General features: G+C 38.0%; 1 protein-coding gene across 2 annotated transcripts in view; it reads right to left on the bottom strand.

The window, feature by feature from the left end:
* Positions 1–21,492: 21,492 nt before the first annotated feature.
* Positions 21,493–26,835, bottom strand: part of arid3c (AT rich interactive domain 3C (BRIGHT-like)) — an 83,357-nt gene continuing 78,014 nt past the window's right edge. For both annotated transcript variants that reach the window (XM_081366653.1, XM_081366654.1), the window contains 2 exons: positions 26,063–26,152; positions 21,493–24,859 (listed from right to left, as the gene is read on the bottom strand). In XM_081366653.1, coding sequence (XP_081222779.1) covers positions 24,687–24,859; positions 26,063–26,152 — 263 coding nt within the window. In that variant the 3' untranslated portion in view covers positions 21,493–24,686. The remainder of the gene's footprint in view (positions 24,860–26,062; positions 26,153–26,835) is intronic.

Raw genomic sequence — 26,835 nt, 5'->3', positions numbered from 1 at the left:
CGTTTTTATCAATCTCATCTGAAATGATCAGTGTTGGGGGTAATGCATTACAAGTAACATGCATAACGCATTCAGATTACTTTTTTTATGTTACAAGTAAAGTAATGTGTTACAAGTAACATGCATAACCTAATCAGATTACCTTTTGATCTAACAAGTAATTAACTACAAGTAATGTGCATTACCCAATCAGATTACTTTTTGCTGTTATGAGTAAGGAAATGCATTACAAGTAACATGCATGGATGCAATCAATTACTTTTTGATGTTATGAGTAAAGAAACGCATTACAAGTAACATGCATTACGTAATCAGATTACTTTTTGATGTTATGAGTAAAAAAACGCATTACAATAACATGCATTACGAAATCAGATTACTGTTTGATCTAACAAGTAAAGTAATGCATTACAAGTGTCATACATTATGTAATCACATGACTTTTTTCGATGTCAATGAAAATTACATTCTGATAATACAAATACATTTATTTACAGCAAAAAAAGTCACTGCAGATTAAGTTTTTAAGTTTCAAAAACAATATTCACATTATAATTATGAATTGTAGCTGAAATATAGCAGTTGATGCATGACGTCCACTACAGTGGACATGTGATTAATCAGAGTTTTCTCTCAATATAAACTCAAAACTTGGAAAATTTTACTGTGATATGACTCATTAGATATTGCTTGATGCTGCAATATTTTTTTTTACCTACAAGAGTCTCCTAGGGTAGAAGGAATAGGTGGATATTCCGGAGCAACTTGCATGTCTGACTGACCCTTGGCCATCTTGGTTTGGAGGGGGAAAAAATCGAAACACAAAGGCTTGCCACTTGGTTGCAATTTATAGGATGATACACCAGGGTCCAATGAAGAGGCTGATGTGCAACTTTGCCATAAAAACCCGTGCAAATTCAAGAAAATGCTTTTTTAATAGCTGTCCAATGTAGTGACCACTATGCGTGAAAGGGTTAATTAATATTACTCAGTACTTAATTGTATAATTACTATAACAAGGACACCTTAAAATTAAGTGTAACGTAAATTTATTTTGATCCATGTTCCATATTCTGTTTATATGATTAGATTTATAAGAACCAATTTGAATACCTGCTGTACTTTCTCTAAAATCTGAGACAATTTTCTGACAGAAAGACAAAAATAATCTCTTTGTATTTCTGAGATATTATAGGTATTAAATAGTATATAGCTAAAACTGCATGACTGAAATGGGTTGGTAACTTGGAATGACTTTAACAATTTCCAAATCATTTTTAGAATGCTTAGATTAGTATGGTGGCCTCACAGTTTTAACTTTCAACTGTTCCAGTGGGCTAACCTCAGTATCACTGCTAAAGAGATTAAAGCTACACATTTACATGACTCATTCAACTGCCACATCTTTGAAAATCTGGACAGTTTCCCAGAGAAGTGCATGTATGTGCATGAAGTAAAGGCAAAAAAACAAAACAAAAAAAAAAACACTATCGATTAATCCTTCTAACCTCTAAATCATACATTTGTCATGTTGTTTTTAAAATTAAATTATATTTTTGAACTTTCAATTGGGCTGTTTTGCACCACAGTTTACCCTTTACTTTAAATGTATCAGTAGCTAACAGCTCAATCACAATTTTGGATTCAAACAAAACTTGATATCACAAGTACCAAAAAATAAATATTTGGCCAATGGAACAAATATAAGAATAAATACTTTATCAGATGGCAATGATTGCTTAATAAGAAACTGTCAGTCTCAGTGAACTGTTTGTGGAGTCAAATAATCCTTCACATTACATATTTTGTTTTATGAGACACTGTAATGCGATTCGAATAAATACAATTGGAAGTAAATCTTTAATATCTAACTTGTGATTTATGAAAACTGTGTATGACTCTGCTTTGTGCTGTTTCACAATACAAGGTTAGCCTATATATTTGTGATTGAAGAGGTTGAAGTGTGTTGAAGTCCATGACCTAGGTAAAGCGCCCATGGCATCTAATTACCCAGCCTTTCCCACTTGAACAACCTGCCATACGAAAACACTCACACATACAGACACATAAATACCTGCCATAGAAAAAAACACACACAGAGGCACACAAACACCTTAGCCTTTATTAACCTTAGCTCGTGTTATTGGCAGTACTAGACAGAGACAAGACCCCAATTACTGCTGAAATCAAAGTTGCTACCGTTAGGGCTGCGGTGGAAGCGTGTGGAGGTTATAGCGCTGGAGTGGCTTGTTAGTCCGCTTAGTGCTCGTCCATTGGGACTCTCCGTTTCAAATACCTGTCTCTCAGAGCATTGTTATTCAAACGGAAAATCGAACAGCCCAATGTTGCTCTGGTCATTCTGGCAAGTACACACCATGCTGTGGGCAATGGTTAACAGTAAATTGTAATTTAGACTCAAGTTCAGACACAACACCATTTGTATGTTTGCCCATTTGTATTCTTGGACAGTGTGGCATCATCACGTTAATTAATTAGAAAAACTTAAGTTGATCTAATTGTACACTGATCAGACTGATCAGTTGACCGATCTGTTGACATGAGTTGAAAAATGGATAATGACTGGCTTAATACATATTAAGCTTTGCTCTTAAATCTGGTAATCACTAATCCCAAACCTTAATATAATGCATTTATCTGATGCATTCCAAATATAAAAAGCACAAGCCATTCATTACCATTTGAAGAAAGGTAGACAGGGAGGTAATAGACATGGGGTCTGTTCTTGGAAGAGCATATCTACATCATGGCAAGATACGACATATTTTAGACAGATTCAGAGTGGCTTGTAATCTTGCTTTAGGAATTAATGCCCCCAAATAAGATGCATAAGTGTCACATGTTTAACAACAGATGCATTAAGGATTTTCTTTATACCTATTAGGCATGCATTTATCCTCCCAGTTAAGCTTAACCCTCTGATTATCTTCATTTGTGCCGACACTTATCTTTGTAGACAACAACATTGAATTTTGTAACAGAATAATAGTTTTTTTTTTTTTTTTTACAAATGTAATTTTACTCTGTTTATTATTTTTACTCAACATTTGTGCAGTTTTTGGAGGATTTATGATATATTTTAAATTTCTATAAATAAATAAATATTTGGCTTTTTACAAAAAACAGCATTTTATGTAAAATTCACTTTAAAAGATCCATATTTCTAACTTTCATTCATGGGGATAACATGGATAATTTTACATGGTTTAGTGTAACATTTATGCCCATATTTTGTAAAATGTAGTTTTAAAAGTAAAAAATGATAATTTTAGCCTTTAGATGGCTATAGAGCTCCATTATATGCTATTTGCTATTTGACTAACTGAAAGATATCTTTTCACAAGTTTTTTCAGTTGGATTCATATCTAAATATTATAAAATCACAATTCTAACAATAGAAATTACTTTTTTTGTCAAAGTTGAGCATTTTTTGTACTGAAATTTTGTTGTTTTTTTTCAATAATGTTACATTATGATTAGAATCAAACCTGAAAAAGATAAAAGTTGAAGTTTTAGAGTTTATCATTTATTTCAATCTTTTTTCATATAATTGTACAAATGTGATCTACATTTCAAAATGCAGAACACATCAAAATGCAATGAACTGACAGCATAACAAATGAGCAAATAAAGCAGTAACTTTTGTCTCTTTCTCTCTCCCTCTCTCTCTCTGTGTATGTGTGTGTGTGTGTGTGTGTGTTCACATTGTCGATGTGTCAGTGTCATAATCGGTTCCGCATTTTGGACTATTTTATGTGACAAATTATTAGAGAGCAGTTTTTATAGTCTCACAAATGTATTCCTCTGTGTGTGTGTGTGTGTGTGTGTGTGTGTGTGTGTGATCATTTTGCATTGTGGATGTTTTTTGCATTGGTGGAAGTGTGCCACTTTATTTCTGTCTGTGTTCTGCGTTGTTTCTGATTTTGATGATGAATTTTGTATATTTACATTGCGGGGTCTCCAGGGACCCCGAAGACAACTAATGTCACTATTTTTTTCACGCTAACATAATAACAGATATCATTCCAATTTTTAAAAAAAAAATTTTAGATCTAGAAAGTGTTGAGAGCCGTAGAAAGTTTCATACCATTTGGACAAAGAGAGCATTTTTTTTTTTATTTGAGCAAAAGTCATTTGCGGGTTAAAAAGACCCCGAAGATAACCAGAGGGTTAAACAAAACCAAAACAAACTTTAATCAAAACTAACATGGTTTAAATCTTAGACTGAAAGGATTATATCCTACCAAAATATTGGTAGGTTATTTCACCTGTCCAAACTCTAACGGTTTGCTTAGTGGTCACCATTTCATTCGTATACAACTTTTAGTGATTCTATGGACCAGCTCTTGCCATACACACGGGAGACTGTCCATGAATTTTCTTAGCGATGATTTTTCCAGGGTAGGTTACATTAGCCAACCCTCCAAATTACATGGCTTGGGACACACACACACACCTCTGAAAATTTAGGGAGCGTGCTAAACTGTGTAATAATCACAATGCAAATAGCCATAATTCAAAATACAGCAGGGTGTAATGCTGTAAGTTCGATGATGAAGAGGAGAGGCAGAGAAGATCAAATATAAGTCATTTTATTTAAATTAAGTTAAATCAGGTAATTCAATGGGTTCAAACAGCAACAAGATATCATGTAGCACATAACACACAAACAATACCTGACAACTGAAAGGAGCACAAAGTGGAACTTAAATTCACAGTGATAATGAGAACATAAATAGGTGTGACGATAGAATGAGTGTCCATGATAACTGATGACTGGCAGGAAACTAGGAACTGATGAATGCAAACTAAAAGTCCATGAAAACGACAGTGCCGGCAAAGAGCGGCCGAGGTGGAGCCAGTTGGCTGGAGGACTGAGGTGATGCCGGTGTGAGTGAGGACCACATGGAGCCTGAGGGATGGAGGAGCCTGACAGAGCCATAGGGGTAGAGGGGTGGAGTGCAGGCGACAGCCCTGAAATCTGTGACAATGGTGGAGCAATGATTGACTGGGGCGAAGCCAGTGGGACGAGGGAGCTGAAGGGATGATGATTCCCAAGTGGAGCCGAGGGGATGAGGAGCCAGGGCGAAGCCGACTGGTTGACGGTCCAAGGTGGAGCTGAGGGCTTGGAGGGACGAGGTGGAGCCAGGGAATCCCCATGCCACGGCGAAGCTGGTGACTGAGAGCCCCAAGGCAGATCTGGGTTGCATGCTCCGCCAAAGGGCTGAAGGAATCCAGAGAAGGTAGAGTATAGGGAATGGCTGGCTTCGGTGGAGCAAACAGGAGAGGAAGGTTGAGTGCGGAGACAGACTTGGTGATAGACAGGGATGGTGGACGTCCAGCACATTGTGTGCTGGACGGGACCAATGGTGATGAAGAGATATTAGTGCAGGAGGGGACCAGTGACAGAAGGTTTGCGGGTGGGAAACACTACCACTGTATTGCAATCTATTAGCTACTCTTCCTCTTCCAGCTCCACTAAAACTTCCACAGGCATGGATGTAACTACCAGCTCACACAACTTATCAGACAGGTACTCAGGCTTCTCTTCCTGGAAGGATTTTGCAGCTTGTACTGACTTCGTTGTGGGCTTTGGCTCAGGCATGATGTCCATTAAGGGTAATGTCTGGGTCTCCCGGTTCTGGCTCCCTATCTGCGGTGGGCGTGGTTGCTGGGTCTGGCTCTGGGGTGGTGACGGATGGTGAATGGGGCTGGACCCTGGCGGCAGGATCCTCTTCTAGTGCGCCCGCAGTAAAAGAAGATTAGTTGACCCAGAGGGCAAAGTTTATGTGTTCGGCCAGCGTCCAGCAGGAGTTTCCCCATGGCATCACCAGTCCGATCTAATCATTCTGTTCGATCCAAAACCCCTCCATAAGTGCAATGTCATTGCAATGGGTGAGGTGGCTGATGCTGATGAATTCCTCCACATATTCTTCCAGGTCTCTACCTCCCTGAACCATAAAAATCGTGGCCCCATTCGATCTGTTAGAGCTCCCCATTGGGGTGACATTAATGGAGGCAAGATCCATCTTCATTTCGTTTAAGGTCCGAAATTCTGTAACATTGAAAGTCTGATGATGAAAGGGAGAGGCAAGAGAAGATCAAATATAAGTCCTTTTATTTAAATAAAGTAAACTCAGGGAATCCAATGGGTTGAAACAGCAATGAGACAGCGTGTAGCACACAACACACAAACACTACCGGACAACTGAAAGGAGCACAAAGAGGAACTTAAATACACAGTGATAATGACAACATAACAAATAGGGGTATAAATCATCACAATACGATACAATATCGATTCTCTCAGCCAGCGATACAATATTTGCAGATACCTCTCAAAATTATGTGATACGATTCTTTCAGGGCTATACTGATTTATCGATATTTAGATATTATGTGCCAAGTTTACACAGCCAGTTACATTTTTACTCACAAATGCAACCAAAATATATAACATGAATGTTTAATTAAACTCTTTGAAAATTGCACACCCTCTCCCAATTGGGACATTTAGAACATAAGAGTTCATTTGAAAAAATCATTTGTTAATTTTCATAAATCACGTTTTTATTTATTGTGCATTCCAAGTAATAGCCTATCAAACAGCAGGTGTTATTTTTTTTATTAATAACTAAAAAAAAAAAAAACCCAGGTAACGTACAAAACTAAAAATCATTTAAAGTATATATATATATATATTAAGTTTATTTAGCAAAAGCAGATAACTCCAACAGTTGGTTTTGGGAAAAAGCAAATAACTCCACATTTCATGTTTCAGAGTTAAACAAAACCAAGTAATTGCTATGATATATAAAACACTCTGTTAATCTTTGTCACGTTAATCTCTTCAGCTGACATAAACGCCAGACAAACTACAAGGAGCTTTTCCCTCACCACTGTGACATGCTGCTTTAGCAAGGTTATAACCCCGAAGAAGATACCTCAGGTTCATCAAGTTCGTTTAAATGAGCCATCCTCGATCACTTGTCAGCTTTGACGAAACTCCTCTCAGCTAGCGCGTCTTTTCGAAGTGACTAGCCTTGTTACCTGACCTGAATAATGTGCGTTGATTCCATATTTTTTACAGTCTATGGTTGATTCGCTAAAACGCACTTATAGGGTTGTGTTCACAAACAAGGGTGCTTGTCGATTTCTACTGTAAAATAGTGGACAACACCGGCTTTTGTTACAAAAACGTGTTTAGGGTTCAGTCAATCTTGTCAGGCGTCTATTTCAAATGAGGAGATTAATGTTACAAAAACACACCGGCAGGCATTATGGTGAGTAAACGAAAATGCACGCTTTGAAGTGCATATAGACGGACGTTATGTGAGGACATGGAGAGTGTCAAAATAAGGTACTTCATGTCGCTATTTTACGTGTGGCATCGATGCATATCGATATATGTGATGATAGAATGAGTTACCATGACAAATGACTAGCGGGAAACTAGGAACAAAGGAAACACGGGAAACATATGTAGGCCTAACTGATGAATGCAAACAAAAAGTCCATGAAAACACTAAAACACAGATCGTGACTCAGGGCCTTTATTAATGTTGTTTAAAATGTTAAAGACAATGTTTTCAATAAAACATAATTTTATGATTCATTAGGGAAACAATATATAACTTGAGAAATATCAAAACGTTATTAATGAGAGACTGCAAAAAAAACAAACAAAAAAAAAACTATATTTTAAAAATAAATAAACCCCTTTGATAAATCTAAATAATTTATATTTTAGAGTTGTCGGGAATGATTTTGCAGAAAATTGAATATACGACTCACCTGTTTCATATAATTTCCGTACACAAAGAAATGTAGCTCCTGCTGTGGGTAGCTTGAAGCTGAAATTTTGTCACAACTAACAAGAAAAAGTTATGGCAAATCACTGACTGTTAAACAAAAACTTATTTGTTCATCTGCTTTGATAAGGTGTCCTTCATCCATGAGTACACTGGTGCCTTTAAAACACATTCATCCATACAGAGGAGCAAAGCCAAAAGCACAACCAAAAACAAAGGCTGCATCTGAAGTTGCATACTTCCCTATATAGTAGTTGAAAAACAGTGTGACAAAAGGAGTAGATTCAGTCACAGATATAAACAGTCAAAGAAGAGCTTTATTGACAGCAACTGAGCAGATTGGTGATAACAGGTTAGTGGCCAGTTCAGAGATACTTTAGAAGCAGAAAATAACTTGGTAATGTGAATATTTCTTGTCTTACAGGTTCAGCGGATCGTGGATGGGAAGACTGGTGGCTGATGAAACACACACACTTCGACTGGATGGGTCAGTTTGCTGGTATGGTTCCTTACAGGTGTACACAGAAGACTTGAGGGAGAGGAAGATGCTGGAGAATGATTGAGAATGAATGGAGATTACCAAAGGAGAATATTGCTGGAGATCAGGTAAGTATGGCAGGTGTGAGAGCCTGGCAGATCCGTGACAGATACTTATGCTATTGCGCTAGATAGAAAATATTTGCGCTGTGTATGAAACGTAATACTTTACTACTATATGCGAAAAACAGTATGCCAAAAGAGATCAAAGACATTACTATGTCAAAATTCATAGTAGCCTATTCGAAAAGCAGTAGGCAACAAGTACACGGATGACCGACTTTCACTGTGCATTCAGTGCACACTTTACTATTCCATGAGGCCACGGGAGAGGATTTGTGAATGGCAGTGTAACGACACAATTGACACTGATATATGGGAGGCCGGATGGGATGAAACACATTGAAACACTTGCGCATTCACATTAGACTTGCACAGACATGTGAAACACGGACGAAACAAATTGAATAATAACGAGATGTTATGTCGTTAAAATGACTTTTCCATGACTTTTTTTTATGTTCTACAAAGATACCGTAGGCACGAATTTATATGCATTGATAAACGAGCGCAAGTTGCCGCAGCCGTGAGGACAGTGAATGTGCAGCCAGTCGTAAAGGAGTGATTGATTGATCGCGGCACTGTGCAAAAAAATACTTCGGCCTAATGTCTGATGACGGGTTACACAAAGCAAATCATCACACAATTATTTAGTTTTCTTATTTAATGACCGACAATTTAGTTGTAATAATAATTTTGGCATAAGGCATATTAGCGTTAGGCTATAGCCTGAAAGGTCTGATTTACAAACTGTTACAACAGTTATTTTTTTTTTTTTTTTTCACAATGACATTGAGTTCATGATTTTAATGTTTTTTTGTGGCAGACTAAAGACTAATGACAGACTGTTGATCTTTGAATAAAAATGCGTTTGGTTCAGGTTTGAAATTCATTATCTTTTATTATAGGCTATTTAGTCTAATGTCATAGTAGCCCCCCCCCCACACACACACCCCTTTATGCCTTTATATCCACATAAAATGTATATAGCCTATCTTGCCTTTATCATACTTCTACGTTACGTGGCAAAAGTTACGTGGCAAAAAAATGATACACTTATCGGAGCTGCGAAGTTATTTGATGAACTGCTGTTCCGTATAAGTGGAACGCTGGGCAAGAACTATCCATGTAAACTTATTATTAAATTATGTTATATTATGCATTCTATGACATCATCTGCTGGAAGCCCAAGGACTGGCGATAAAACCACCATTAAAATGGCTCTTTTGTAATGCAGTAATGGGGCAGTAATATTGTTCAGGACTGCATTTGTAAGGCAAAACAGAAAAATAAGCAAAGTACTAGCGTGGGCCAGCTGTGTTTGTTGGGATGTCAGCATGTTAGTGGCAGCACATTCATCATTGTGCGACATAGCTTTAGCTCTGCTTTGTGTGTTTTGGTGAATTTGCATTCTAAATGTTTCATATTATCTTCACAAAGGCAGGTGCAGTGCTGGCTTGGTAGGATTCGAACACCTAGTTTTACAACAAGCAGACATACAAAAAAGACGTTACCTAGTAGGCTATTCAGTGATTTATCTCTGTTGATTTGGCATCCAGAAACAGCGTGATAGTCATTGGCTTCTGATGTGAAGCGTGACAATCCTGATGACACAAAATGGAAAGCAGAACTATACATACAAATATCCACATTGACAAGATCAACAGATTTTTCTCTTTGTTTCAAGATAATGTTTGGGCTACTCTAAACAGCCACTGACTTTCTCAATAAGCCATGAAAAGTCTTTTGTTATTTTGCTGAGCTGCGGTTGTGCCCTGATAAATTGTGCCAAACATGCCAACAATTAACTGAAAATATCAATGCAGCCATTTTACACTGCTTATTTATTAGTTTGTTTCATTTTTTTAACCTATGCACAGAAATAAACCAGAAAATGCAGAACAAGGAAATTGTCATATATCATTTTATCATTTGACTGATGTTTGATCAGTAAAATCCACTATAGACTATTATCAGTGGAACTATGGTAATCAATAGATGATTTGTGTATTGACTACATATCCAGTTTCCATAGCTTTTATCCCTATGGCAACTAGTGGTTTTGTGGCAAAACTACCATTTCCTTTCACATGAGAATATTTCTGATGGCTTTTTAAGTACCTCCCTGACCATCACATGGTCAATTTTATAAGGCAGGTCATGGACCGTGACCTAGATAACTGAGGAAAATAATCCCATCACAATGCATTAGTGCCTGACGAGTCCCTTCTTAATAAAAGGAATGCACAACCCTTCCCCCATTATCTTTCATTCTCACCATGTCAACGAACAAAGAGATGGACATCCAGTCTATGTTCTTCCTAGTTGAAAAGGAGGAAAAATCATCTGAATGTTTCACACAAATGGAAATAGCAAGTCTAATGTGAAATCTGATGTTTGTTGTTCACCATTTAAAATTCCCACATTTAAAAAGAAATCTTCAAATGCAAACTGGACTGTTTTACAAACAGATTAAAAAATCTAATGCTACAGAAATGGAACTGGAAGTTAATTGTAAAATAGACATATAGATGTGCAAAGGTGTTGTTATTTTTTTTCTTTAATTAATTGTATAAGTGTTTTTATAAATAAGTTATATTAATATGATAATTTCCATACCACCGAGGTTTTTAGTATCACACATAATGGATCGTTCCTCTCAGGTTGCTTTTGAAGTGACACTCCCTTTGAGCCTTTGAGTAGCCCAATAAATTTCATCTTCATCTTTCATCTTACCACACCCTTAGGCAAACCTGACAAAAGATACAAGCCATCTGATCCAGGATCAGCAAAATACTGATACAAAATCACTTTGCCTGAAGGTTTCATTGTCTTTAAGGTATACAATGCCATTGATATGTAAAAAGAAATGCAATACGATTCTCAGAAATCCTTGATAAAACTGGTCTGGTGCACATAAAGGACGACAATCCCGTTTACACTCTTGATGGGATAGTTCACCTAAAAAGAAAATGAAGTCATAAATTACTCACCCTGGTGTTGTTCTAATGCTGTATGTCCTTTTTTCTTTAATGGACCACAAAAGCAGAAAAAAATAAATAATAAGTCCTGCTCGCATTCATCCATATAATGGCAGTGAAGGCCAACCAGCATCAAGCTTTTTAAAAAAGATGCAAAAGTATCACAGAATGATCCCATGTGACACATGTTGTATATTCCCAGGGGTTCTGGGGGTATTTGATATGAAATTTAATGTATTATTTTACGAATATCCTGACCTTGGTCGTCGGTCTTTAGTGCATGGCTACACAAACACGCACGATGCGAAGCCGTACACCGAAGACCAACGACCAAGTTCAGGATTTTTGTTAAATGCGTACTTTTTTGAAAAAGCTTGATGCTGGTCACCATTCACTACCATTATATGGACGAGTGCGAGCAGGACATTTAAAAAAAAAATTCACCTTTTGTGGTCTATAATAAGAAGAAGGGCATACAGAATTAGAACACCAGGGTGAGTAAATGGTGACTTAATTTTCATTTTAGTGTGAACAATCCCTTTAAAATAGCCATTTGTGGTTCCCCAAAGAACTGTTCAATGAACAGTTTTTTTTTTCTCTCCTTGGTGTGAAGAATATTTTTATAATCTAAAGAACCACTTTTCCCACCATAAAGAACCTTTTGTGCAATGGAAAGGTTCCATTGATGTTAAATGTTCTTTATGGAAGTAGACATGATCTCTTACATAACTTAATTAACTTCAGAAACAAATCTTTCAAATTTCTTGAGATCATTGGTGAATGTTTCAAATGATATAGAAGTTATTCATATTTACTATTACCAGTTCACGCATGCAGAAAAAATACGGAAGCCAATTATGCCTCTCATAATAACGATGATGACAGATATGTCAAGTCAAGTTATCTTCATTTATATAAAGCTTTTAACAGTGTAGATTGTTCCAAAGCGGCTTTACATTGATACAAGGATAGTTTAAAATAACAGAGATTGTTTTGGCTTTATAGCAGTTCTTGAATAAAGTTATTTTCCAGCTAAAGTTAATTTGATTGATTCACTTCCTTTGCAAACCAAGCCTTAAAACTACTTGTCTGGCCTTAACATTTTTGATACAGAATTTTATCACTTCGGGGTAGATACGCAAACCGAATTTTTCCAACAATGCTTTATCTGTAGAGTGGTAAAGGGATCCTCCATAAGGAGAAACTATTTGGCACTTTAGCACCCCGCTATGACATCGGGTCCAGGTGCAGGTCCTTCATCAGATCTGGATACAGCCTGGATCCGGCATCCTGCGGGAAAACCTCGGGATAAACAAAAACACTAAAATTAGCGTAGATGTAACGAGTACATCAGGATTTATGGGAAGTGTTCCCGGTTCCGGCTGACCTAATCTATGCAGCCTAACATTGAATTATAGAAGTCTATAATGTATTATGTGAATGCTAGATCAAAGAGATGTGTTTTTAGTCTAGCTTTGAACTGACAGAGTGTGTCTGCTTCCCGGACAATGGTAGGAAGACTGTTCCAAAGTTTTGGTGCTAAATAGGAGAAGGATCTACCGCCAGCAGTCGACTTTGATATTCTAGGTATTATCAACTGGCCAGAATTTTGAGATCGCAATTGTCACGATCTGCTCCGAGACACAAAGGTTTAGATCCAAACGCAGCTTTATTGTATGGGGCAATCCAGAGGTGTAATCCAATGTACAGGCAAGAGTCATACACAGTCGGGCAGTCAAAACAAAGAAACAAAGAAACAAAACAGGCAGGGACCAGAGGCAAGAGAGTAATCCAGGGAACAGGGCAAGATATCCAAAACCAAGAGACAAGAAAACCAGGAGAATGCTCAGAAATGCAGTGTAACACTTAAACAAGACTTCGCGGTGAGTGAATGAATAAACATGGTATAAATAGACTGAGACTAACAGGATAATGAGACACAGGTGAATGCAATCAGTCAATGAGGTACAGGTGAATGTGATCAGTGATAAGTGATGAGTCCGGGCAGTGAGTTATGGGAAATGTAGTTTGTGAGTGATAATAGTCTTATGTGGAGTGCCCTCTGGTGGCTCTCAAGGGCACTCCAGCTGGTGACCGTTACATAGCCCCCCCTTTAAGGAGCGGATTCCAGACACTCCTAAAACTGTCCAGGAGGGAGGTGGAGCGGAGGCGGACCCGGGGGCGGGATGGAGGGCCAGGCCCGTGGAGCGTATAGCGACCTGGAGACTGCGGCAAGACGGGAGGCCAGGGCGTATCAGGCTGTTCCCTAACAGGAACAGACACCGGCTCAGGAACAGGAACAGACACTGGCTCAGGAACAGGAACCGGCTCAGGAACAGACACAGGCTCAGGCTCAGGCTCAGGCTCAGGAACAGGCTCAGGAACAGGCTCAGGAACAGGCTCAGGAACAGGCTCAGACACTGGCTCGGAGGCGGCCATCTTGTACGGAGACACTGGCTCGGCGGCGGCCATCTTGTATGGAGACACTGGCTCGGAGGTGGCCATCTTGTCCGGAGACACTGGCTCGGCGGTGGCCATCTTGTCAAGAGACACAGGCGTGGAGTCGGCCATCTTGTCCGAAGACACAGGCGTGGAGTCGGCCATCTTGTCCGAAGACACAGGCGTGGAGTCGGCCATCTTGTCCCAAGACACAAGTGTGGAGTCGGCCATCTTGTCCGAAGACACAGGCGCGGGAAGAGGAAGAGGAACAGATTCAGGCTCAGTATCAGGATCGGCAGAAGTGACGTGAAGCTCAGTCTCTGGATCGGCAGAAGTGACGTGAAGCTCAGTCTCTGGATCGGCAGAAGTGACGACGTGAAGCTCTGGCTCTGGCTCGACAGGACTGATGTGAAGCTCTGGCTCTGGCTCGGCAGGACTGACGTGAAGCTCTGGCTCTGGCTCGGCAGGACTGACGTGAAGCTCTGGCTCTGGCTCGGCAGGACTGACGTGAACAGTCTCTGGATCGGCAGGCAGGAAGTGAAGCGTCTCTGGCTCGGCAGGCAGGACGTGAAGAGGCTGATCTGGAAATGCTGATGAATGTGGTGGACCAAGCTCCGTGGCCATTGCCTCTTGGAGTGTGATGCCCCTTCCCAAAAAAGGTTTAGGGGACATGTCCTCCTCAACCTCCCCAACAGTGAAGGAGGAACCACATAAAATTAGGGCATAGTCCAGAAAGTCTCTTAGACTACAATTAAACTTCCCTTCAGGAAACCAAGATCTTATGGGCTCATTTAGTCCAAAACATAAAATGTCCTTTAAAGCCACTTCATCAAATGGAACTTGAGAAGATAACTTACAAAACTGGTGAACGTAGTCCTCAATAGGTAAGTCTCTTTGCTGGAAATGTAGTAGTTGGTCGACTGGGTCCATGGTTAGATTGGAAATGCTCATAAAAGCCGCTGGATCTGGGTATGGCAAAGTCTTCTGTCACGATCTGCTCCGAGACACAAAGGTTTAGATCCAAACGCAGCTTTATTGTATGGGGCAATCCAGAGGCGTAATCCAATGTACAGGCAAGAGTCATACACAGTCGGGCAGTCAAAACAAACAAACAAACAAACAAACAAACAAAACAGGCAGGGACCAGAGGCAAGAGAGTAATCCAGGGAACAGGGCAAGATATCCAAAACCAAGAGACCAGAAACCCAGGAAAATGCTCAGAAATGCAGTGTAACACTTAGGCCCTGTTTACACGTGAACTCTCGGGGATGAAAACGTAAATATATTTTATCAGATGTGCCTTCCGTTTAGACGGCGACGGCGTTTTTGGGGCTTAAAAACGCAAAAAAGTGAAACCACCCTCCAGAGTGGAAATCTTAAAAACGCTCCACCGTCGCGTTTCCGTCTAAACGGTAAAAACGCAAAAGTCTGCTAGACAGTGAAGGTACCGATCAGTGCTTCACATTGCCACCTAGCTGCCTGGAGTGCATACTACATTGAATTTCACACACTTTTGCGTCACCATATGCACGCAGATTTCCCCCCCATAACGCTCGTCTAAACGCAGAATAAAAAGTGATCACTTTTGCGTTTTCTCTTAAGATCGTTTCCGTGTAAACGTAGCCTTAAACAAGACTTTGCAGTGAGTGAATGAATGAACATGGTATAAATAGACTGAGACTAACAGGATGATGAGACACAGGTGAATGCAATCAGTGAATGAGGTACAGGTGAATGTGATCAGTGATAAGTGATGATGAGTCCGGGCAGTGAGTTATGGGAAATGTAGTTTGTGAGTGATAATAGTCTTATGTGGAGTGCCCTCTGGTGGCTCTCAAGGGCACTCCAGCTGGTGACCGTTACAGCAATAGACTTGAAGGACTATAATGCGTTAAAAGCTTGCTCAAGTACTGTGTCACTAAACTATTTAGTGCTTTGTAAGTAATCAGCAATATTTTAAAATGTATGTGATGTTTAATAGGGAGCCAATGCAGTGTTGACAGAACTGGGCTAATATGGTCATACTTCCTGGTTCTGGTAAGAACTCCAGCTGTTACATTTTGGATCAGCTGTAGTTTGTTTATTAAGCATGCAGGGCAACCACCCAGTAGAGCATTACAATAATCTAGCCTTGAGGTCATGAACGCATTAACTAATTGTTATGCATTTGTCAATGAGAGCATATGGCGTAATTTAGATATATTTTTAAGATGGAAAAATGCGGTTTACAGATACTAGACACGACACGTGACTTTCAAATGAAAGATTGGTATCAAAGAGCACACCCAGGTTCCTAACTGACGACGAAGACTTAACAGAGCAGCCATCAAGTGTTAGACAGTATTCTAGGTTATTACGTGTGGAAGTTTTTTGTCCAATAATTAGAATTTTTGATTTTTCAGAATTTAGTAGTAGAAAAATACTAGTCATCCAATTTTTTATATCAGCTATGCATTCCGTTAATTTTGTGAATTGGTAGTTTTCGTTAGATTGTGAATAAATATAGAGCTGAGTATGATCAGCATAACAGTGAAAGCTAATTCCATGCTTCCTAATGATATCTCCTAATGGTAGCATGTACAGAGTGAACAGCAGTGGTCCTAGTACTGAGCCTTGTGGTACGCCATACTGAACTTGTGATCGATAAGACATCTCTTCATTTACTGCTACAAACTGATAACGGTCAGATAAGTATGATTTAAACCATGCTAATGCAATTCCACTAATGCCAACATAATTTTCAATTCTATTTAAAAGAATGTTGTGGTCAATAGTGTCAAATGCAGCACTAAGATCGAGTAACACCAATAGAGAGATACAACCACGATCAGATGATAAGAGCAAATAATTTGTGACTGATGAGAGCTGTCTCGGTACTATGGTACGGTCTAAATCCTGACTGAAAATCCTTGCAGATATAATTTCTTTCTAAAAAGGAACAGTTGTGAAGATACTGCCTTTTCTAGTATCTTTGACAGAAAGGGTAGATTCGAGATCGACCTGTAATTGACTAATTTTGTAGGATCAAGATGCGTTTTTTTAACAAGCGGTTTAATCATAGCCAGCTTAAAGGTTTTTGGTACGTATCCTAGAGACAAAGATGAATTAATCAGAGATGGCAAAAGTACTCACTTCCCGTACTAAAAATAAATACTCTGGTAAAAGTAGAAGTACTGATTTAACTTCTTTACTCAAGTAAAGTGAAGACCACACAAATGTTACTTGGGTGCAAGCTGAGAAACTTAAGTGGATTTGGAAAAAACTTTCTTTATATGCCATTGCCTACATTTTAAATGGATGTCTGCCAATAGGCCTAAAACATCACATAGCCTATATGATTACTGTGACAGAGACCGGGACTCCAGGTTAATGAGTTTCTGACTGAGTAGCAAGATATGAATTGTCTGTCAGCAAGATATGAAACATTCTGTCAGACATCGTACTTGCGAGTTCACACACCTCTTTAATATTAATTTTGGTGATCTCCGACTGGCGGAGTTGAACATCATTTGTGCTGACGTGAATAATAATCTTAGAGAATTTACGATTAGCATTAGCCAGCACTTTTAAATTTGCTTTGATGTCAGGCGCTCTGGCTCCCGGCAAACATGTGACTATGGTGGCTGGTGTCTCTATTTTCACGTTCCGTGTAATAGAATTGCCAATAACTAGGGCACAATCAATAGGATTCTCAGTGGGTGTTTCACTGAGTGGGGAGAACCTGTTTGATGTTGTAATCGGAACGGAAGAGCGGTGTTTTGTCCCGCGACTATAGCGTCTCACCGTCACCCAATTGCCCTGCTGCATGGGCTCTACTTCAGCTGGAACCGAACAGTGTGCAGAGATCACTAAGCTAGTCGCATCCAAAGCAGTATCTAAAGCCCTTGCATTCTTACTATCCTCGATTAAAGTTTGGATGCGTGTCTCTAGTTCTAGTAAATCTTCCCCGTCAGCTTTACTATCTCCCTGCATTTATCACATGTAAATCCTGTGCTGACAGAGAAGGATATGCTAAACATGTTGCATGAAGTGCAAGTGACAATAAGAGGAGAAGATGACATGACTTGTGTTTGTTGACTGATCCTACTCACCTAAGTTGTTTGATGGACTCGTAAAAGGCGTGAGAAAAATAAATAAATAAATAAAGAGAGCGCGGGTGGCACGCTAACAGGCTAGGAATTACTAGCGTGTTGTGCTAGCAATAACGATTTAGATTGAAGCTAGCTATGTCAGGTTAATGTGTGATGTTGAGTAAGTTATATTTAGCAGTACAAACAACAAGGAATGATAGTAAATAATGATTCAAAACAGAAAGATATACAAAGCTTTCAGACGCACACCAACGCAACAGCAGCAGCAGCAACGAGGCAGACAGGTGCAGGCAGACAGACAGAACAATATGTAGTCACTATTGTACGAGTCTTCCCTCAAAGAAAAAAAGTTTTAAAGTTATAAAGTGAATAAAGTTTCACAAAGTTGGAAGCTAATTAATCAGTATTCAGAACATGATACCATCGCTGGTATATGCTGTGGTTGCTGATTGGTATTGGCAGCCCAAAGCCGGTGCTCTTAGATCAGCTGAGCTAATCATCTCTGACAGCCATGAAGTGATTCTAGTGAGGAATCCTGCTCCTGAGGTCAAAGTTCACTGCTGAATCAATGGTCACCAGGACAGCAGTGGATGAAAACAGCATCTTTGTTGTTGTTTCTCTTATCTATAGCTCATCAGCCAGTGTGTAAGATGAGTGAAAACAACCCACAACATAATCATGTGGCTTCATTTGATTTAGGTGGGTGAGTTTTCCCTTTCCTTAATCAGGAAGCCTCGAAGAAGATGGTGATCAATTACACCTGATAATAAACATCACTGTGCTGTCCATGAATGACAAATCATCATATTCATAATTAATCTTATTGACTGACATTATTCTCTTGCTAGAACAGAAGTTCAGGCACTAAAATGAAATTAGACAACAGGTAATATGCAGTCGGATTAGATGTTCTCAGATGACCCAAGGCAGGGTAATCTAACCTTTTGGACACATGACCAGTTTAATGCCCGTCAGTAATACTGGTCTAAATTTATAATAATAATAATAATAAAAAAAACACTGAAATAAAGAACATCTCTGCTAACAGTCTAAGACATGACTGGCCTTTTGAAATTAAAGGATAAAAATCAGATCGATCCGTCTTTACTGCTTTTAAAGGATTAGTTCACTTTCAAAAGATTTTTTGCTGATAATTTACTCACCCTGATGTCATCCAAGATATCCATGTCTTTCTTTCTTCAGTCGAAAAGAAATTAAGGTTTTTGAGGAAAACATTCCAGGATTTTTCTCCACAGAATGGACTTCAATGGCAACTATACCAACGTTCAAAGAAGGTTCAAATGTCCATCTCAATGCAGCTTCAAAGTCTCTACACGATCCCAGACGAGAAATAAGGGTCTTATCTCGCGAAACGATCAGTCATTTTCTAAAAAAAATAATAAATAAATATATACTTTTTAACCACAAATGCCATCATTGTACCATCTCTGAGATGCGCCACGTATTACGTCATCACGTTGGAAAGGTCACGAAAATAATAATAATAATAAATTAAAACAAAGATGTCGGACGATTTTGAAGTTAGAGGAGAAAATGAGATTACATTTTTCGCCCTTCCCTACCTTTTTGAACTGGAGTACACAGACAAATAACTTAGATAGATGACGTGACGCGTGACCTTTCCAACATGACGCATTGACTTAACTTAAAAAAGTGAGGAAACCAGTTGCCTTAAAATTATTAAGTAATAAACTTCATGTGTAATTGAAAAAATTAAGTTATGTGAACTTGACAAGTCCACATAACTTAATTTTTTTCAATTACGCATGAAGTTTATTTACTTAATTTTAAGGGAACTGGTTTCCTCACTTTTTTTTTTAAGTTAAATCAAACGATCACTTTTTACAGTGTATGACTTTTTAATGCAACTTAAAGTTTAACAAGAGAAAGTACATGGCCTGGTTTCACAGACAGGACTTAGATTATGCCAGGAGAAGGCCTTAGTTAAATTAGGACATTATAGTTTTATAAACATCAACGTGCCTTAGAAAAAAACATTACTGTTGTGCACTGACATATTTTACAATGGCACTGCTGTAATTGTTATATGGATTGAGACTTTAATGCATTTGATTGTTTTTAAAGTAAAAAATGGAACTTAACAAACAATACTTTGGCTCCATTACACATTGGCCTCACAAAACTCTTCATCTACCTGTCCTGAACTTGAATTGATGGTCTCCCTGACTTTATAGTACCTACATTGATTGTGAAGGTGCTTGTCAGTGATGCATAAAATTAACACTGTGTTATAGGGCATGGATTTCTGTCAGGCCCTGACAAGATAACCCATTATTGGACGACGCTGCTAATTTGTTTTTGTTTATTCCGAAGTGTAATGTAACACTCCTTGAGCCTCGATGATAACTCTATTACCTGCAAATCCCAGGAAAAACCATTGACAGACACTAATCTTGGCCCTACTCCTAATTACATCAGGTTCTTGGGTCTTAATGAAGCGATCTTTACTCCATTTTAGCTGCTTAATGCTGCACACCCCCCTGGCATCATTAGTTTAATTGCCTGTGTTTGCAGTGCGGGATTTTGACCTTTGTCCAGCCGAGTCAACTTTTTTTCTGTCCCGGTCTTTTTCCATTTGTTCTTTGTGGTAACTGTGGAAACGAATTGCTGATATTCGCTCTATAATGCAGAGCAGCTGTTCTTTTAAATTCAGGACCATTTGCTGTTTCCACTCAATCTCATTATGTTTTAATATGACCATAATGAGATTGAAGGCTGTCTTGCGCTTTATACATCTTGTCGATTAATGAACACTTGTTGCTCATTTTGCCTTTTGAGTGGACAACTTTTTAACACAATCATCTGTCAGTAAACATGGGCTGATCAACAATTAAGTAAGCTTTCATTAGTATTCCAATCTTAAACTCTGGAATAAAGTGTGGATTTTGTCAAGTTCTTGTTAAAATCATTTGACATTAGCTTTAGATAAAAGCATCTGCTAACTTATGCAGTACTGTTCAAAAGTTTGGGGTCAGTAAGATTCTTTTAAAAGAAATGAATATTTTTATTCAGCGAGGACAAATTAAACAGATCAAACATTCATTCAGTAAAGACATTCATACAAATATTTCTTAATATATTATATTAAAATATAGCTGTTTTCAACATTGATAATAAGAAATGTTTTTTGAGCAGCAAATCAGCAAATTATAGTGATTTCTAAAGGATCATGTGACACTGAAGACTGGAGTAATGATGCTGAAAATTCAGCTTTGCATCATAGGAATAAATACATTTTAAAATATATTCAAAGACAACAGTTATTTTTAATAAATATTTCACAATATTACTGATTTTACTGTATTTTTGATCAAATAAATGCAGCTGACCCCAAACTTTTGAGCGGCAGTGTAAATAGGCATCCGGCGGTTCCTCCTGAGTTTTTATGTTCAGCTTTGTTTCCCTCTAAAAAATATAAGACCAATATTAAATATTAAACAAATATTATACTTTTTTCCAATAAGACTAATAATTACAGCAATTATAAGAAAAACTCAACTGGACATTAAAGTGGAAAGCAGTACTTTATTTCTAATTATGCTACAAGTCAATGGCAAAACAAACAAACAAAACAAAAAAAAAATCTTTCACCAGTTTTTTTTTCTTCTTTTTTAACCCCTGAGCACCACAATCCAGCTTTCCCATAATGCACTGGATTTATCCAAAGTGAATAAAAGGAAAATAAGCTTCATACACAGCATATAATAGGATCTAAAATCTACCAGCATAGCATCGTTGACATAGCTAAACAAGGTAAACAACATGTTATTCTTTAAGCACATGAGTGAATATTTTTTTCTTAACCTTTATTAAAATGATAGTCTTTTTATGAACAAATGTTCGTCATCAGTAAGCCTGTGAGCGTGGTTTCGTAAAAGCTTTGGTTATGGAATCACTCTGATTCATGTTTTTGCTTCACAGTCAGCAAGCACTCCAGAGTTCGTCCAGGATTTGCTCTAGAAATAAGAGCAGTCTCTTCATACGCTGATCAAGAGGTAAATTACATCGAACAACAGGAATCAGACAATTGTGCATTGATTGTGCCCTCTGTAATTCCACATAAATATAGACCATATATTTCCATTAATCCTTGCACCTATACAACAACAAAATGATGGTCAGGGTTTCATTAATCGTTAGTTGTGCTAAAAGTCTGGAAACTGCTATTACATTCTTAGATTGCCATTTGTGCACTGAGACTAATTGAATATACAGCTTGGCTTTTTTTTTATTTTTATTTTTTAAATAAAATCAAGTTTTGCTGCAGCAGGATCAAATGAAACCATTTCTCTGCTGTTTGAGATTAAAAGTTAGGAATGACAGTATTGGTTGGAAATCGTCAACCCAACAACATTGTCACATCTTTGGTATTTGTAAAAATAAGTCATATTCTGAGCATGTCTCCACATTCAAATAAAGAGAGTGTGAAAGAAAATAATGGATTTAAAACATTTTTTTTTGTTAGTTTTGATTTAGATTAGGTTATATACTTTTTGAAAGCCACATTATGTTGTGAACAGAAATGATGACTCAAACACTGGCATCAATGGAACTGCTGCAAACCGTGAGCTAAAACACTTAATTAAATGCTAAAGGTTGCAGCTTAACTTACGATATTTTTATAAGATGTTTTCAAATCTAATTCAAACATCTATTCATACTATAAAGAAGAACCTCGATCAGATCAATATTGAATCGATTTGAGCAGTTGTATACATCAAATAGAATCCTTCTGGTATTTTTATTTCCCTCCGTGCATAAAAAATGCCACTGACATAAACAAACAAGCAAAGCAAATGACGCTGTGTTGAGCCCAGTGTGGTCCAGCCTCTGGTTTTGCAGCACAATCCACGCAGGCAAAAGCGAATTTGGACCAGAAAGGCTATGATTAAAAACTGGCTGCTGTGAATATGTTGTTGGCACAGTCTATAACAAATGAGGTAGATGTGTGTTCATTATATATTTCCCTTCTTTGGTAAAACAATACAAAATAGAAAGAAAAAAAAAATCCAGTGATTTGTTGAAAACAAAAACAAAAAGAAAACATCAATTTTCAAGTGGCTTCACAATAAAAATAATAGAAATGAAATAAATGAGGTATATCTTGGTTTCATAATCTATTATCTGTGTACAGGTTTGCAAGATTTGTGAGGTATTAGGCTGTAATATGACTTTTTTTCTTTAAATAAATGTGATGTTGCTAAAAGCACTGAAACAGCCCAAGATTAAACATGAAATGAAGAGAATAAAAGTAATAATAAATACAACATGAAATTGTCTACTGAATTCTAAATAAAATGACACAATAAAATCCTCCCATTTCCTTATCAACAGAAAAGAGAAGAAAAAGAAATAAAAAAGAGTGTGAGCAAAAAAAAAAGGAGAACGGAATAAAGGACGAGAGGTGAACTCTCAAATGCAAGTGCATTGTTGAAAACTTGATGAAAATTGGATTCTATTCACAACAAAGATCCCACCTCATGATCTGATGCCTAAGATGAGCCATATTCAGCCTGTTCACGGCACATAATCTTCTTCTCAAGAGCCTCTCTTTTCTGGTATAAGTACTCGAACATTTTTTTTATGATCAACGTTCAGCTCACAGTCGCACGTCACAATATCGTTTGACCCCCGACTTCTGAAACCTGTATTAACCAGTGTGACCCGTTTTTCCGTCTACTAAACCATTTAATGAACACTTAAAACACTTTGCTATAAAACCCAAGCTGAGGTGGTGGAAAATCATTAAACATTGTCGACAAGTGTTCCCCAAATAACTCACTAATCAATAGAATATATTTCGCCACAAAACCAGTCATGAGAGAATAAAGTAGACTTAATCCTGTCTGCTTTCCTCAATATCAAGCTATACATGGCTGATCTTCCACATACGGCAAGCATTCATGATTCTCTCAGTCTTTTAAAGATTGTGTAGATGGATAAAATTATGTTTTTTCTTTCCAAACATAAATTTAAGCAGTAAATAACTTTTCTCCCTGACAATTTGCATTCAAGTTAAATGGGATGTGCTTTGCTTAAAATCAAGATATTAATATTTCAGCTTGATTGAATTCATTATGGTGACCTTCCATTGTTTTGTTTTGTTTTTTCTGATGGTTTGCAATGGCATTTGATATGTGTGATGGGTGCGATAAAACGGCATTAATCTAGTAGGTTGCTCTTATTCTCTTTGGTAATAGCTGATAATAGCTCTTGCTGTTTAATTCAAGAACGCAACGAGTAAAGATGAAGAGGAAGGACTCCTGTGCCAAAAATGAAGGATCTGTGTAGGAAAGTGAAGAATCTTGCTTTGATGCAACATTCAAGCAGGCCAGCGCCGAGTCTGAGGAACATCCCATCCCTTTGAGCGTCACACCGCTCCTTGTGTTCATGGCATTGTCACGCAATACGTTTTAGTCACTCCACAATGAATAACACGTCCTCAGAAGAACAAAATTACAAGCTGCAACTTGCTGCATATGTAAATGTAACACATTTCAGCTGTAGGTGCTCAGCCTTTAATTTTAATGGAAGTTATTTCGGTGATGGACACTCCTTGTCCTGATTGCAGGGGGAGGGTTAGAAAAACAGTAAAAAGTGTACATTGTACATTGAAGGAGACAGAAAAAACTGGTCCAACAGTATGACCTAAAGACCCTGCCTTATCTGACGTCGGGGGAGAGTTGAGTGAGAGAGGTGTTGTGGGCTCAAGGGGAGGTGGCTGGTCCGTGTGAGGAGGCGGTGGAGGAGGAAGAGGAGGACGGCTGCATCTGGGTGCTGAGCCCTGGGCTGCTGCTCTTTCCCTGAGAGCTGTGTTGGTGATGGACTCGCTGGCTGCCTGGCATGAAACCAATGGCTGGCTTACGGGCAAACAAGACCCCTGGAGTCAGCAGACAAATATTTAGTTCAAGTTAGATTCAAGGAATACAAACACCAAAACCACCCTCACATAACACAACATCAGCAGTTCACTTACTAGACCAATTTGTTGTTGTTTTTAAGATGCATTTTATGGGATAAATATTATGAATTATTTTTATTACTAATACTTTCATGCAATAATAGAAACTACATGTATAAGTCAAAAAAACGTTCATCTAAAACATTTTATTTGTATCATTCTTACAAAAAAATGACAACACCCCCTTGCTCAATCGGTTTCTATATTTTTGTGGGAATTTTTTTAATTAGCACAATACTATATATGTATATTGAAGTATCTAATTTTTTTGTTTAAATCCATATGAAAAAAAAGCTCACTAAAGAAAAGCTAAGATATTGAAAGAGATGAGAACAATTAATAAAACATTTTATTTAAATAAATGACATGGTATGCTACATGAGTTTATGCTATGTGAATCAAATGAATCACTTAATTGCATATATAACAGTATCATATATTCTATCAATGTTCTGTGCAAACTAAGATAATTTCAGATTTTATTATGGCAGGCAAGTAAATTGTGGAATAGACATTATCAAAAGCGGCTTTAATATTTTATTTTTATGCCTCTGAACTTGTTACTGTCTGAGTTTGTCAATCTGTCCGAAGTAGACTAAGGCGCTGTTCACGCAGGCCTATGTAAACGTCACATCTTTGTCCAGTGTTATGCACCACGACAGCAGGATTTAAAAAATATATATCATACCATTTTTACATGTTAATTGGTAAAATTTTTAGCCCTATAAAAATATTTTATCTGTATGTTCAATGGCTGTACATCATTACAGGGAACAAAAAAAGGATGCCACTTCAACTTGATCGCCTGAACTGTTCCCAGCAAGCTTATGAGCCATCTTCTGGTAATTACTGTCTCTCGCACATCAGGCACAAGCACTGTATCTAGCTAAGGCGGAGGGCCTTTCTCTCGGGCACGAAAGACAATAAGCTCCATCGACCTCCTGGCGCCCAGGCCCAATTTTAAGATATTTAACTTTTTTAACTCTATTGGACTTGCCACTTCATTACGATGGATTTTATAGCAAAGACATCAAATTGTGTGGAGGACTAAGCGAGGGGGTGCTGCTATAACTTATTGAATTTCCTGCCTGCAATTACATCAGCAAACGGCGCTCTATTTACCTGTGTAGACAACCCCATTTATTTCTATTGACATGTTGATGCTGCTAATGCCGTTGGTAGACAGGTTCAATGCAGTCTCTTGTCTATCATCTGTCAAGAGAGGAGCCAGAGAGCGAGGAAGAGAAAAACTCAATATGAGCATTTATAAAAGGAACACAAGAAGCAAGAGAAGCGTGCCACCAACTATCGGTGATAACTCATGAGTGACAGGATAAGGAGGGGTTTATTAAAAGAGTTTAAGGTGGGGGGGGGGGGGGTGATAACTGTCAAAAAGATGGGGCTTTCACTTCTCTAGATAGGGAACTGCACAGAATGTCTGTGCCATAAACATTTCTTCACTGCGATCAAACATTACACACAAAGTATTCAAGAGAAATATATTAAAAGGATAATTCTCCCTAAAATGAACATTCTCTCAATATTTACTCACCCTCGTTCCAAACCCATAAGACTTTTGTTCACCATCAAAACACAAATGAAGACATTTAATGAAATCTGACTTTTCTGTCCCTCCATCGAAAGTCTATTCACCTAAAACTCCACTTCAAAACATTCATAAAGAGATCCATTTGAATCAAGTGGTTTCTTCCAAGTCTTCTGAAGAGAGATGATCATTTTATACGATGAATAGATTTAATTTATTTTATTCACATATAAAGATTGATCAGCTCAACCTTACTTGTTTGACCACAAGAACGAACCTCCTTGGTTCTTGCAGAAGCTCAAACGTGCAGCGTAACACGAGAATGAACCTCATTGGTTCTTGCAGAAGC

The sequence above is a fragment of the Scardinius erythrophthalmus genome, assembly GCF_964197995.2.
Source record: "Scardinius erythrophthalmus genome assembly, chromosome: 5".
NCBI lineage: Eukaryota > Metazoa > Chordata > Actinopteri > Cypriniformes > Leuciscidae > Scardinius > Scardinius erythrophthalmus.
Note: the sequence above shows the minus strand (reverse complement) of the source record. Positions and strands in the feature narration are given on the sequence as shown.